General features: G+C 38.4%; 1 protein-coding gene across 2 annotated transcripts in view; it reads left to right on the top strand.

Annotated features, from left to right (window-relative positions):
* Nucleotides 1-755: 755 nt before the first annotated feature.
* The window catches only part of LOC107587355 (protein spinster homolog 2-like), a 76,399-nt gene continuing 60,923 nt past the window's right edge, over nt 756-16,231 (top strand). For both annotated transcript variants that reach the window (XM_016275114.1, XM_016275113.1), the window contains exon 1: nt 756-1,200. In XM_016275114.1, the coding sequence (XP_016130600.1) occupies nt 969-1,200 (232 nt within the window). In that variant the 5' untranslated portion in view covers nt 756-968. The remainder of the gene's footprint in view (nt 1,201-16,231) is intronic.

Below are 16,231 nucleotides of genomic sequence, written 5' to 3'. Positions count from 1 at the left end.
CATATCATTAATGTCAGAATCACTTTTCTCATTTTCATATATTTAAGACACCGACGCGTATATGCTACTATAATTATTTGATGTATAGAATATCGCGAAATATACATCTCACGTGCTAAACGTGTTATTTGTCAATCTACAATAAAATTATTATTATTTAATTTGGCCGATACGTATCTTTTAATACTGATCCTAACGAAAGTCCTCTAGCGGCGTTCTGTTGCTATGGTTACCATCCTCGGGCGAACAACATTTCTCTATTTGGCGACAGGTGAAAATGTGAGAGTTGCTTAAATGTATTTATTTACAATTATAGAATTAAACCTATTTTGTGTACTCTTCAATATTTGTTTAGCCCTCCTTTGGGAGGGCTTAAAGCTTAGAAGGGAGGGTCAGCCCACAGCCTAATTCGCACCCAGTCTCGAGTCTACAAAACAATGACCATGAACTGCTTCCAAGCGTATGTTTCCACACGGCTCACGCGCTTTCTGTTCCTTTACACCTTCATTGAAAAGGTGTATTGATCACACTCGATTAATCTTTTACGCCAGAAAAAAGAGAAACCAAAAGAGACAAAGCAACTTTGCACGACCCAGCACGAGGCGCCCTGGGTGCGCTCTGTCACTGCTGAATGTCGTTGAGGTGACATTCCCTTCTTTGACTTGAGCAGCATTCCGAGCACACTGTAGAGCCTTAGGAGGGAGGGGCGGGACTTAACGCGCAACCACGCCTCCCTCATACAACACACTACAGAGTGAGAGAAACGCGCTTCCCGAGCGCTCAGTCCTGTCACTGTACAGACATGAACCGAGCTCAGCGAGCAATAATCAAATCAATGATTTGTATTCTTCGCGATTAACACTAAGTTTTTCTTTTTCGCTCAGAGGTGCTACACTTTTCCGTCCAGACCGTCCTGTCTCCGTTCAGAAATCGTTCAATCGTTTGCGCTGGATCTGTCGTGCCAGAAGATGTGCGTGGAGAGCGATGGATGTGAAATCGAGGGGTGCAGCAGTTCGGATGAGGTGCACACGCTGTCTGGAAGCATGAGTCCGGCTCTTAATTCCAGTCCAGACCTGCATCCCTGCAATCCTGGGCAGAAATTCCGTGCCGCATTACTCCGATGCCGGTCTCCGTTCGTAGCCGCCGGGATTCTGAGTTTTGGAAATGTGCTCAATTACATGGACAGATACACCGTAGCAGGTAAGACCAGCATGTTCTGGGCCAGGAGAGCGAAAATCGCTCTAGTCATCATTTGTATTGTTTAATGTTTCACTTACAGAGAGGTTTCAGTTCAAAACACTGATCGTGAAAATCACAATTTAAACATCAACATAAATCAAGTGATCATTTGCCTATCTCGCTGCACACGTGCTGAGTTTCATTGAGCGGGTTAAGGTCGGTCTTATTCTGTGTGATTTAATCAAACCATCCGGATTGAGAGCTAACCCCGTTGTACTAACAAGCTATTGATTATTATTGTGAGATCAATTGAATCTTGCCTGCCAAAATGAGTGAAAATCCAAATCCTCATAACAAGTGGTCCCATGTATAATGTTATGTCTATTATGAGCTTTTTTCCCCCCAAATCAGTATCCACGTTACACAAAGGCTGCTATAATCAATTACTATTGACAATGTGCACATAGAGCAATTCCACACAATAATTACGCATTAGGTTCCTTAGTAATGTCAATATATAATGCGACTCAAAATAACGTAAGGTATTTATCAACTCATCTAATGAATGTGAAAGTAATGGACATTGTGTCCAACCATAATCGACTACGTTCAGACGTACATACACTGATCTCTGTAAAGCAGTAGTGATATACCCGAGGACATTACAGTCCACTAATTTAAAGCAAACTTCTCGAGGGACACGTCTTATATCCACAGTTTTATAAATAGTAACCTCAGTAGCGCTACAACACAAGATGCCCCTGGTATCAAGAATGAAGTTATTCAGGAATAAAGGCAGAGCGCAGCCGCGGTCTGACATGTTTCCATAGAAACTAGAACAGATTTAATCTAGCCTACTAGTTTTTATGTTGTGTCAAATTTAGCATCCCTCAAAAAGTGCGGATTAATGCGTTTATTGAATGGGTAGCCTATAGTACTCGGTGATCTGAGACGACATGTCAGCTGACATTTGCTCCAGCCCACTCTGATAGGGGTAATTTTCATGAATAACTAATGATTAGAGTTTTGGAACAAAGCAAGAGTGCGCAATTAGCTAGGGATTTTGGGGATTTAGGGATTTGCCATAACTTTCGTGTGTGTGTTTCTTGACTAAATTAATCACATTGTAGATTTCATAAATTGAAATACTGAGAAATACAAAGCAAGCATTTGATATGCAATTATTTGCTAGAGCTTGTAAATTAAACATTGGTAATGTTATTTTAATTAACATACTGTATACTTGAAAATATATATATTTTTTTACTAAACTACACAAATTATGAATTGGTAAAAGAAAAAACGATATTTTCACATTATGACGATTGCATAAATTAAATGGTAATGTTCGCAGGGCCTGTTCTTTGCGCGCTGAACTGCGTGTTCCCTCTTGCGCGCTTCACACACACTTTTGACAGCGCGAGATGCTTGAATGGCGCGCCGCTGCAGCATGTATGTTATTGTTATGGGGGGCTGTAGTTATTCAGCAAAACCCGGGATGCATCGAAAGATAATAATGCAGGACTCGCTCTGGCAAAGTATTCTCTCATCCTTTTAAACGCATGCAAAGATGCGTTACTTTGCCAGATGGTCGCGTGTTGCATCACGCACGCGAACAATTTAAGATGTCAGTCAATAATTGGAGCGAAACATGGAGTGAAAATTGTGAGGAGTTGAAAGAAGAAAATGAGCAAAGGCAACGTTTTGTAGCGCTGGATTGTAGCCTGTACTACAGGGTTCAGCAGCATTACATAAGTCAAGCGAGCTGTGATAACATTATGAAAAAGATGTGTTTACGTGGGATATATAAATCTCATCTAATCTCGCCATCTCTAAAATCAACACCTTTTCCTGAAAAGACAAATTTATCATCCACTTTCATAGATAAAAGCATCAATGTAAGCTAAATTCCACCCATTTTTACTCAAGTGACGTAACAGATACACACATTTGTCCATGAAAAAGAAGATCCTTTATCATGTTGTGCAACTGCTCATGTGAAACATCTACAGTTAATCAATTGCTTGGCTTTTAAACAGTAACATCTGAACAGTTTCGATGAATGAAGAGAATGAAATGGAGAATGTATATGTGTGAGATGATGACTGCAGGGAGATTGCAGCAAATTAGTCAGTTCTCAAGAGAGGAGTTGTGTATAAGTGTATGTGTTTGTCTGTGAATGCTGCAGCAGCAAACTGCATGTTGTTGAGTTTAGCATCTCTTTTACACCTCAGTTCCTGACTGATCAAGCATGTGATGCGAGGGTGAAGCCCCCTTCTTGGGTAAAGAGGGTAGAGCTGACGCAGCCATCCTGCAGTGGTGATGACCACTCTTTAGTATGAGAGAGAGAGCAAGAGAATGATCCACATGGCAGCTGAGACAGAAGTGGTTGTTCAGTCATTTGTCCTGCAGTCAGACTGACACAGTCATCGTATTAATGACTTTCAGCAGTGGCTTGTTTGTGGGGTTGTGTGTCTGAGGGTACATTAAAGGGATAGTTCATCCCACAACAAACATTTTGTATGACTCTTTATTTCTTACGTATAATGCAAAAGATGGTGTTTTTTTTCATACATTGAAAGTCAGTGGAGGTCAGTGCTGTTTGGACTTTTAAAATAACTAAAAATAGAAAGTCATAAACATTTGGAATGATATTAGAGTGATTAAAGGTGACAGCTCTTTGTTTGAACTATTTCTTTAAGGCTAAAAGAGTGGTTAAGCCATCAGCTAGAAGTAATTCATAAAGTGTGATGTTTCCAAATTTGCAGAGATGTAGTAAGAAATGGTAAATTGAATTGTGTCCACTTAAGTTTTAGTGCAGCGGTGCACTTTAAGTTGCACATATGAACTCACACACAAACAAAACAAAATAAAATAAAATGTGCATGCAGTCGTTGCTTGTAACACCAAACAACTTTGCATTACATTCTCAATCAGTGTCTTTAAAATATAATTAATGCAGTTCCAATGACTGCAATTGGGTCTAATAAATACTGTCACCGTGAAAACACTTAATTTGAGTTTTCTTGATGTTTAAGTCATATTCATTTACTGCCAATTTCACTTTTTATAAGCCGTTCTAGGCTGTGGTTGTCTTGGAATCTTTTAGCATCAACCAAAGTCTCTCATCACTGTTAGCCAGAACCAAATGTTAATTCTCAAAAAAAGGGAAAAAGCAGTTTGTGTCATTTTAGCCTTGTCGGTCTTGTGTTTAATTGATTGATATTTGTGTGTGTGAAAGGGAACGGCAAAGCTCTAATTTGGCTATTTTCTCCACCTAAACCAAACTAGTGGGTGTGCAGTTTTTATAGTAGAGGAGAGACAACCAATCCCTCATGAGGAACCGCACAACAGAATGAAGCATAGAGGAAGAAAACCATGCTAGTATTTGAATGTGTGCTGAATCTTGGGGAAAAATTAACTTCTGCTTATCACCTGACACAGGGTGTTTGGGTGTACTATGGATAAGTGAGTAGGTTTGAGTGTAATATAGTTACTATAGACTCATGTTGTGTATTTTCGGTGACTTGGCTATCTACTATAACTCATATCTGCCTAGTCAAAGCCATGGGAATGACTTTATCCTTCTCTATGTTCAGCCCGAGGTGCATTTCTGCAACATTGGAGCCGATTTGCCCACTTTTTTCCATCCCTGTTGGCCCATTATGTTTGTCCACTATCTATATCGGTCTCTTTCTGTCTCCAACACAGCTTCCAGTGGGACAGAGAGATCAGATTGATGGCTCTGAGTTTGTGAACCATTTAGTTTGATTAAATTTGTGGTTTGACAGTGATAGCTCAGACCCATGGAGGCTGGCTGGCAACAGTTCCTCCAGCAGACAGGCTGAGCTCAACAACAGATTACAGTTAAGACAGGGATTAGGAGGTGCGGGGAATACCACAGGGATATACAGACAGAGGCCACTTAATATTATTTGATCTAAGATCCTCCATTGAGCCACCAGCCTGACGCCTGCTCTAATGAAGGCAGTTTGACTGGTAATCTGGATTATGAGGTACTGCAGATACTGAAAGGTGCATTTTTCCCCCTAAAGGCATCTGAGGTATGAGTTTGTTTAATCTCAAGGCAAGTGCTAATTAAGTGTGACGGGTAATCCAGCAGCCAGAGGATCTCCCTGAGGGAAAATGAGCATATCTGCACATTCAGATACACATGGCTCACAGTTTATGAGGGGAAGTGGAGACTACAGTATGTTTGCGGCATTGCTTTTCTGCACTAGATGGTCCAGTCTAACTGGCTCAGCTTTGGCAGTCCCTTCTGTAAGACACTCTCTCTCTCTCTCGCACACACTGTCATTTCCATTTGTGCCCCTTGTGGTGTGAATTGAAGGTGTGATAAGGCCTATCAGCAACAAAACAGTGTCAGCAGCAGTAGCACGTAGCACATGCGCTGCACATACAGTAATGATACCAGCAAAAGCATGACATCATGTCAAAAGCTCATATATGTTTATTTTTTGAATTTACTACTCAGTAGGTTGTCTAAAGAAAACGAGTTGACTAATCGCTTATAAGGAAGTTCTGTACAATGACGTGTTTCGGAGGTGTTTGAATTAAGGTGCTGTCACATTTACCTTTGTTCAGCAAATTTTCATGAAGTGAAATGTAGTTATTTTAATAGGAATCCACACATTCAGGATTTTTGCAACGGGTTCAAGTTGGCCATGTAAATTCACTGCATTGACCAACAGAAAGATGCTTGATTTGAAAACGACTTCTATGTGAGCTGAGCTTCATACATCGCTATACTATTCACAGTAGACAATGGACCTTTTTGGCCAAGAAATTGGCTGTCTGTATTGAAATGAAGCGTTGAGGTTGGCTTAGTCACTTTAGGTTTGGCTGTCGTCTCTCTCCCTTACTCGCTTGTTTTACTATGCTCATATTAAAGGACTGTCAACAACAAAAACATGAAAGTAATGGAAAAACTCTCAGTAATTAAGTATATAAGCTTGATTTATAAGCTTGAAACCCTCACGCAGAACAAATGGCTTCCATTTCTCCTAAAGTTGATTCCCATATGCACTGTAATTGTTTCTCATAGAAGCAGTTATAGAGTTGTTGTGTTTACTACTGATGTTGTCTCCCTCAAACCTGAAATATAAATCCATTAAAGTAAAACCATTAAAAGATGATTACAAGTTAGCTCAAAATGCTGGAGTGTGATGAAGGTACAAAGTATTTAAATCCCCCATAACAGTGCAGTACAATATACATTAGTGTTTGAGAAACTATTGGTGTGTTTTCTTTTTGACCTCATATTAAAGTTCTCCCATATTAAGATCTTGGCATGTGTGTGTGTGTGTGTTTATGGGGTTGTATTTAGCTGATGTATGTGCTGGCTATGATAGGGGTGGTTGGAATTAGATGGTACCTCTCTCTCCTTTTGACACAGTGCTTTTCATGTGGTCACAGCATCCATTAAACAAGCATGTAAAACCATTACTGTGACAGACCCTACTTCCCTGAAGACAGCTCAGCTTCTTAAGCCTGACCTAGCCCTAAAAGTTAGGCAAGAAAGTGAGCGAAAATAGCTTCCAGCCTTCCTGAATCGTTTATTTTCATTCATCTGCCTCAGCTGTTTTCTTATGGAGAGCACACAACCATGACCGCCTTTCTGACCTCAACAATAAGGTCAGTGTATAAGTATATATAGACACGAATGGCGTTCAGCGGTACAAATTCTCATCTTGCTCCAGATAGGCTGTATTGGGCGAAGCAGCCTGATGGTTCTCAAAATAATCACTGACACAATCAAGTCTCTGAGAACCGGGATGTGATTTTCCTGGTTTATTTTTTAACGGGCTTGTCTTTCATTCAGCTCATGTGATGTTCACTTAATGTAGCATGGATGATCCAAACAAGGCAGAGTGTTTGTTATGTTTTTCCACCAGAGTGGCTGACACGCTTGTTTAAATGGCATTGACCCTGTTAGTATAATTGGTGGCCCGCTTTTAGCTGATTGCATGTTCAAACAGATGCGTAGTATGTGTGGGTGTTTATCTGTTTAAAAAAGGGGATTCGCCGTGATTGTCAGCCTCAACATGTGTCTTTTTGATGGAGTGTGTCTAAGGGATTAAGGGTGGAGAGTTGTACAGGAGGGTGAAGGAAGCGGGGGGAGCGCACCTGTGAGATTTGAAGTCTCAGGTATGTCACTGTGTATTAGATCAGGACTGTTCAGAAAAGTATGAATTTGAGTGCGGGAGACATCGTCAGGTCTGACCTCTGATCCCATGATGACTACAATTGGACAAACAGAGACAGAAACGTAACTACATATTTTGTTATAAGAGTCTCAAAAGGAAATTAATACTTCCATTTAGCGAGAAGGCATTAAATTAATCAGAAGTGACAGTAAAGTGCTGTTTATTTTAACTTTATATTCATTAAAGAATCCTGAAAAATGTATAATGGTTTCAAAGAGATGGATTTTTTAAAAGAAATTGACATTTTTTTTGTCCTCCATATTTCTACAAGCAGAGAGGGACACACTTAGTGACCCTGACTTCAGCGTTTCTGGATGCAACATGGCTAAATCATTCTGAAAGCATAGCAAATCCCCATAGGTACTACAACATAATTGAGAGATTCTGTCTGGAATCTCTGATTATGAATGACTTGAAATCATATTTGAGGACTTATTCCAGTTATATGAGGGCGGATAATATTCATAGATTAGGCTGATAATCTGTTCTGTTTTTAGATAAGACTTCTGGGTAAATATTGACCAAATCAAATCAAAAGAAAGGTCAATACGGTAAACTACTAAAGCTCAGCTTTGTCCCTAAAGTGAGTCTTCAGAAGCACTCCACATTGCCAGGACTAATATTTAATCTGGACTTAACTGCATGTCTGTATTTGCAGTCTTATTAAAGAGGAAAATATGTAATCTTTCCCTCCATTCAATAGTGATTGAGTAAATAATCAGCCACCAGGTATTATGTAATATGCTATTTTCCAGATTGTTGCCTAAGCGTGTATATGTGTGACTACACAGTGTAACATTTTGTCTGTAGGTAAATAGGTTCAGACCTCTGTCCATTTTGTGATATATCTATCAATGAAGGGGTCAAAGGACAGGCCTACTGAAATATCATCTGAAATATGTTTGACTGCAATGGTCTGCGTTTGCAGCATTTTTCTATATTTTTCTTGCAATTAAGCACATCTATGATATGTTGTATGTGTATTCCTGTGTTTGTTTGCCATCTATTTATACTTGAAATCATCTGGTTTTGTTCGTCACCCCGACATATGTCAGAAACCCTTTCACCTCAGTGGGAAATCTAGCTCTGATGTTTCAGTGTGTGTGAAGAGTAGATGTCCAGGGTTTAAAGGCTCAGGTGTGCACAGAGGAACAGACTGTGTTTTCTCCAAACTCATTCATTTCTCAGAGTAATTTATTTACCAGTCATAAAAAACCTCTTGCATACTATGGAGACAAGTATGCATTATGCATGCTGAACAGTACGCAGGGACTTTAGTTGACTGGTTGACTTGTGGGCCTGCTGTTGAAACCAAATTTGCTGTTTTTAATTTTAAAGAAATTAATACTTTTATTCAGCACGGATGCATCAAATTGATCAAAAGGGACAGAAAGGACATTTATGCCGCAATAAAAGATTTCTATTTCAAACAATTGATGTTCTTTTTATCAAAGAATCCTGGAAAAGTTTTGCAGTTTCCGCAAACATATTAAGAAAATAAATGTTTCTTAAGCACCAAATCAGCATATTGGATTTCTCAAGGATCATGTGAAACTGAAGACTGGAGTAATAGCTGCTGAAAATTCAGCTTTGCCATCACAGGAATAAATGTATGAGAAATATATGAATAAAATTATAGACAGGATACGTCACTGCTGTGCCTCAGCCACTTTATTTATTAACACAGAGTGAAAATAACTAGATATGAACTACATAATACAGCAGGCAATAGCTTGTGTCAGACTGACATAAGTCTGTTTTTAGGCACAGTCCATCCGTGCTATGTGACAAATTCTTAAAGACCTTAGTTTCCTTTAAGGATTAATTTGGTATTCTTACCAGGTAAGCCACAATCGTTTGAGTTTTTTAGCCACACCAGAACCTAATAATTACCTAGAACTAACGACTAAAATACCTGCGTGTGTATGTGAGGTGTGTGTCTCCACCTCACTTATGTGGAATGTGGAGGTAGAGCTGGAATTCCAGTGATGTGGTGGTTTTGTTTTCCCACAGTTACTCCAATCTATAGTTACCAGTCAACAGTGCATGCTACAGAAAGGTGCTCAACAATACAAAATCAATACAAAGCATCCGAATTCAAACAGCCAAAAACACTTCTTTATGGCTCTTATCATCTCACACACTCTTTCCTTCTTGAACATTTCTCTTGGGTTTCTATGGTGGAAAATTTTGGTGTGCCTTTTTTAAATTTGCCTTTAGGATAAAATACAAATCTAAGACATACTGTCTCTTGAGAGTGTCTTGCACGGTTCTGCATTAAACTAGACCAGGAAGAAATGAGATTTATCTCTAATTCATGAAGGAGAAAGTGAGATGGATCACTGCGCTGGAGAGTCTCAGCTGTTCTCAATGAGAGTGGATGAAAATAGTGCTTTGCATAGCAAGAAAATAGATGTAATAAAAGACACTGGGACAGATAAAAATGATCAGGAGTAGGGCTGCACGATTCTGACAAAAATCATAATTGTCGATTATTCCCTTGAAATTGTAATTGCGATTATTAATTATGATTATCACAATTTACATTGAATGATGTTTATACCATTGTTTGATGCAACGGCATGCTGTATTTTTATATGAAAATAAACAAGCTGAAAACATTCTAACTGAAAAACTTATAGTGCTTTTCTATTGTATTAAAGGGGTCATATGATGCGATTTCTATTTTTCCTTTTCTTTAGTGTGTTATGTAGCTATTTGTGCATGTATAAGATCTGCAGAGTTACAAAGCTCAAAGTCTCCCACAAAATGATTTATTCTATTTAAAAGAGAAAGCTGATCCAGACCGGGCTAAAATGCCTCATTCAAACACGCCCCAACATGTCTACGTCACGATGTGGAAATATTAGCGTAATGCCGCTCAAATGTGCACGCAAAGAAAGAAGGCGTGGTTTCAGGAACAGCAGTAGTGTTGATGCAGTCATGTCAGGGAGACGCTGTGTGTTTCAGTGCGAAAGCAAAAGCACATTATTTGGCCTTCCGGAAGTAGATGCATTGAGAAATCATTGGTTAAGATTTATTTACAACAGAACAGCACAACCCAGATGATCGAATTTGTGCAACGCATTTTATGGACGACAGCTTTGTGAACCTAGGAGAGGTTAGCTTTCAACTTTCAAGGCTACAAACTTTGCACCCTACAAGGCTGGCTGTGCAAAGGCTATTTATAAAAAAATGGGTCAATTCTGACTTTGCTATGACAATCTAGCACTTATTCTGAATCAGCTACTGTAAGTATGTTTTCTTAAAAGTTTAAGTATTTGCTATTGACTGTTCAAATGCAGAGTTTTGCGGCGTGTAGAGTATTGCGTCGAGTGTGTGTGAGAGAGAGACAGTGTCACTATAAATATATGTAAATATATATATATATTAGGGCTGCCCCCTAATAGTCGACTAACCTTTAGTTGACGAGAAGAGGCTTTGTCGACCAAAATTGTATTAGTCGCAGAAAAAAAAACATCCACAGGAAGTGGTGAGGTCACGCAGTCCGTGATGGACAAATCGTTAACGGCTGGATTTTGTGGTAATACAGTACACCCAAACGCTTTAATGGGAAAAACTCTTAAGATAACATGTACAAAGAAAAAAACGCACCTTCAGCACGCAGAATAACATAAGTGGACTTTGAATGATTAATTGCCGCTTTGAAATATTATGTAATTGTGGCATCCAGAATTGTAATCGCGATTAGAAATTTGATTAATTATGCAGCCCTAATCAGGAGGTTTTTGTGTGATTGTGTGGGTGTGTGTCTGTGCATTGATTGGATAGAATGAAGGTTTATGGGGCTACAGTCAATTGCACATACTGCGGCATCCCCTGAATATGTGCCACATGTGGTTCTCCAGTAGATATTGATTTCAGGCAACCCAGTTCTAGCGCTTACTGGGTTCATCACAAGGCTGTGCGACATTCAGAATTGAACTGAGAATGCCTTTTAAATTCAAGTTAAGTTCCTAAATTTGAAGTAAATGAGTATATTATAATGTTAAACTTAAATTAAAACAATGGAAAAACCCATAAGAAAACTTGTAGAAAGAAAAAAATGCCTTCAGCACGCAGAATAACATAAGTGGACTTTGAATGATTAATTGCCACTTTGAAATAATATGTAATTGTGGCATCCAGAATTGTAATCGCGATTAGAAATTTGATTAATTATGCAGCCCTAATCAGGAGGTTTTTGTGTGATTGTGTGGGTGTGTGTCTGTGCATTGATTGGATAGAATGGAGGTTTATGGGGCTACAGTCAATTGCACATACTGCGGCATCCCCTGAATACCTGCCACATGTGGTTCTCCAGTAGATATTGATTTCAGGCAACCCAGTTCTAGCGCTTACTGGGTTCATCACAAGGCTGTGCGACATTCAGAATTGAACTGAGAATGCCTTTTAAATTCAAGTTAAGTTCCTAAATTTGAAGTAAATTTCAAGAGGGATTAATCACAACGTTCCCGCCATATAGCACTTTACAGAAAAGAGAAAACCATGAAACTTGTATGTGTAGTCAACTGGTCACTATAACTGACCAGCCTAAACTGACTAAAAATATTTTTTTTCACACACATTTCTCCTGCTTCCATCACCCTCAGCTTTCAGTTGTCTGAAGCTCAAATGCTGAGTCAAGAGGGATTAATCACAACGTTCCCGCCATATAGCACTTTACAGTTATTACTGTCCTCTGTAGGGTTCTCTGGGGTTATGAATGCTGTATCTTCTCTTACCCTGCTTTTGACCCCTTGGTATTAAGTTGAATAAATAATTCTTTATTCAAGGAGTCATACATTTTTTTTGTAAGTATAGCTATAAATGGCCTGTATAGCATAAATCAAAAGAGAAAACCATGAAACTTGTATGTGTAGTCAACTGGTCACTATAACTGACCAGCCTAAACTAACTAAAAATATTTTTTTCACACACATTTCTCCTGCTTCCATCACCCTCAGCTTTCAGTTGTCTGAAGCTCATGGCCACTCTCACAGAGCACTATGGCTACAGTCTAATGCTAAATTGAGCTTGAAAAACCAGCTCTCAAAATTGGCTTTTTCAGCCCTAAGTGTGCTGAAATGCCATATCCAATTTAGCGTGCTCCTTTTTCCCCCTCCAGTTTTCATTTACTCAGTCTTGTGACTCTGGACTCTTTTCTCTCTGTTTGGTGCTCAAAACTGTCAATTAGTACATTGAAAATAGCTTGGCTCGCTATGCAGTTTGAAGCTTCGTTGATAAAGCTCTCCTCCTTAGACATTTTCCAAATCAAAAAGCTTCATGGATGTTTCACCCAAAGATAGTAAAGTATGTATTTTAGTATTCAATCACTGTCCATGCTTTATATAAAAAAATAAAAATAAAAATAAATAATAAATTGGAAGCACGTTTTGAATTAACAAGCTCTCAAAATTGGCTTTTTCAGCCCTAAGTGTGCTGAAATGCCATATCCAATTTAGCGTGCTCCTTTTTCCCCCTCCAGTTTTCATTTACTCAGTCTTGTGACTCTGGACTCTCTTCTCTCTGTTTGGTGCTCAAAACTGTCAATTAGTACATTGAAAATAGCTTGGCTCACTATGCAGTTTGAAGCTTCATTGATTAAGCTCTTCTCCTTAGACATTTTCAAAATCAAAAAGCTTCATGGATGTTTCACCCAAAGATAGTAAAGTATGTATTTTAGTATTCAATCACTGTCCATGCTTTATATAAAAAATAAAAAAAAAATTAAAAAAAAAATTAAAAATTGGAAGCACGTTTTGAATTAACATGATGCTATTAAATCCAGATTTCTGCATTGGTTAAGAAATTCAATTTACCATTTCAGCATGTTTGTCAGAGGGATATGGGCTAATTACTGATGCTTCACTGTAGGTTTACACTTCGAATGGCAGTAATTAAGAAAGATAATAAAGCACTTCAGCACTTTTATTCAGGACTAATTATTATTCACAGAATTGGGCACTTTTGACGCCCCCCTGGGTGAGACCCACCCCACTCCCACATAGCTCTTACAAAACAAAGAGAAGAAAATGAGAATAAGTAACGAGGCATAGTGAGTGAGAAAAGCCAAATTAAATCTCATTACAGGCAAAAAACAAAAAGCCCTCATAATTACAGTAATCCTTTTCTGTGTTATGTAAAAAAACAAACAAAGAATAAGGATTATGCTACAAATGAAGCATGTCTAATGTCAGTCGACGTCATCAGAAGATGTTTAAACTGTTGGTCCAAATGGTTGGTGATGAGATTAGCATTAAGGTAGCATGAACGCTAACAGGCAGATGTTAAGGATCCCATAAAATCAAACTTGTACTGTGGCTTTTAGTCATGTTTTAGCGTTAATCCTATCTACACTACCATTAAAAAGTTTGATTTTTTAAAATATTTTTTAAAACTCAAGGCTGCATTTGAACAAACATAAAATAAAAAAGGTAATATTGTAAAATATTATTAATATATGTTTTCTATTTTAATTTATTTTTAAATATAATTTATACCTGTGATGTAAAAGCTGTCAGGCAGATGTTAAGGATCCCATAAAATCAAACTTGTACTGTGGCTTTTAGTCATGTCTTAGAGTTAATCCTATCTACACTACCATTAAAAAGTTTGATTTTTTAAAATATTTTTTAAAACTCAAGGCTGCATTTGAAAAAACATAAAATAAAAAAGGTAATATTGTAAAATATTATTAATATATGTTTTCTATTTTAATTTATTTTTAAATATAATTTATACCTGTGATGTAAAAGCTGTTTTTTTTTATTATTTGATGAATAGAAAGTTCAAAAATAAACTGGATTTTTTTTCTGATTTGTTTTGTAACATTTATTTACAGTCACTTTTGATCAGTTTGAATTTCTTTATGAATTTCAATACACATTTCTAAAAGTCTTTCTGACCCACTTCTTTGAATAGTAGTAGTGTAGTGTACTGCTAATGTTTACAGTGTGTTCACTTAATGCTACTTGCAAACAACTAGTAAGTCGCAAATAATGTTAATGGCTGTTACTAAAACAAAACTGGCTATAAAAAATGGACCAGCCCTTTAATACATCTCACCTAAAGTCACTCACTCTCACTCTGCTCGTCAAGTGATTTTATGCAGTCTTTAGCATCAGAATCTGAGGGAAGGGAAGGTAATTGAAGCTACTGGTTGGCAGTTAACATTAGCACATAACCAACAGAATGCTATCGGATCGGACTGATAGTATGGGCAGCTGTAATTGCACTCCAGTGTCTGTCAGCTGCTTTCTCTCATGCTCAGTGTATTCAGCAGCTCCTTTAATGCAACGAGCTGCTCATTTAGAGCCTATGTGTGTAATATCCACTATATAAATGTATAGTGAACATTACTGCCAATGTTTACTGTCACTAAACATCTATACTCATGCATCTTAGTGTCTGTACACGTTTATACCAGAAACCCACTCTCTGTTTCTGTACCAGTGTATAAGGAGTAAGTATACTGATATGTCTGCAAACATACATTTACTGACCATACGTACGCCTACAGTGATAAGGGGAAACCAGGCAGCCTGGGGATTTTTCTGCGCTCTAGTGCATTCTGACCACTGCACATCTATACGTCTGACACATTGGCTTTCACTCCAGAGGATAATTCTTTTATGAATTATTAATGCACAAATACTATATGCTGTTTCTGTATAGCACCTCTGCAAGAGAAAACTTCTCCCTCTCTTTTTATGTAATATTTAAAAGCAAGTGATGTGGTCTAGACTAGCAGCGTTTTGGTGAAGGAGCCTTGTAGTGCACACCTTATTTACACTATATTTACCCTATAGAAGCAATGTTTCTGGGGTTACTGAATATATTTTCTGTGCATTTGTGATTGAATATGCATAAATTGTTTTTATGCACACACACACACACACACACACACACACACACACACACACACACACACACCTTAAAACTAGTCTCAGATCAGCAGTGCAGCGTACAATGCAATACACAGACAAGCAGCGCTGGCAGCCTCTCGAGGGTGAGGCAGTAATGAGGAACTACTGGTATAAAATGGTGAGGGAATTCCAAAAACACACACACCCGCAAACGCCTGCTAAAACACACCCCCGCTCCTCTGACATCTGTATTGTGTTTATATGGACTGTGTGGTGGTTAAAGGCTGAGCGGAAAAAGCATCCGTCGCTTTGTGGGATATGTATGGACCCGGCGGTCAGGAGCTCGCCTAGAACAGACAAATAACTTCATAACTTCTGTGAGCTGAGGTGTTATGTCAATCCCTGTGACACTTTTGAGAAGGCTCACCCTTAGCTGATGAGAGAAGCAGAGAAGCAGGGGATGGGAAAGGAGGAAAGGAAAATAGGAGGAAGAGAGCTTCAGGATGTGTCAGCAGCAGTATAGTGTACCAGTGGTTTGGGCGAATGAAAAGAATGAGGGAGAGAACTTCATAGCAGAGCAGAAAGGAAACATTCTCTTACCGCAAAGAGTAGCATTACACAGGATATGGAAATGTACGTTTGTACTACAGTTTGACCTAACACACACAGACACAGGAGCAACTTCGAAACAGTTGTGCCACTTTTGAATGCAGTACTGCAGTACAGGACCCTGCATATTATTTACTAACCATCTGCATTCCAGTTGAACCAAGTGCTACTCGTTGTTTTTGTTTTTTTTCAGCACAAATGCGGCTCATTTTGTATGTAAACTAGTTACTGTACAGTATATTTATAGATTAAGCTTTTTTCCCCACATTGCACTAAACTGAATTTCATTTCAAAGAGATGTTTATGTACATTGCTATTGACCATGGCTGCATTAATTCATCGACTAGT

This window comes from Sinocyclocheilus grahami, unplaced genomic scaffold (genome assembly GCF_001515645.1).
Source record: "Sinocyclocheilus grahami isolate Dianchi unplaced genomic scaffold, SAMN03320097.WGS_v1.1 scaffold92.1, whole genome shotgun sequence".
In the NCBI taxonomy this organism is placed as follows: Eukaryota; Metazoa; Chordata; class Actinopteri; order Cypriniformes; family Cyprinidae; genus Sinocyclocheilus; species Sinocyclocheilus grahami.
Note: the sequence above shows the minus strand (reverse complement) of the source record. Positions and strands in the feature narration are given on the sequence as shown.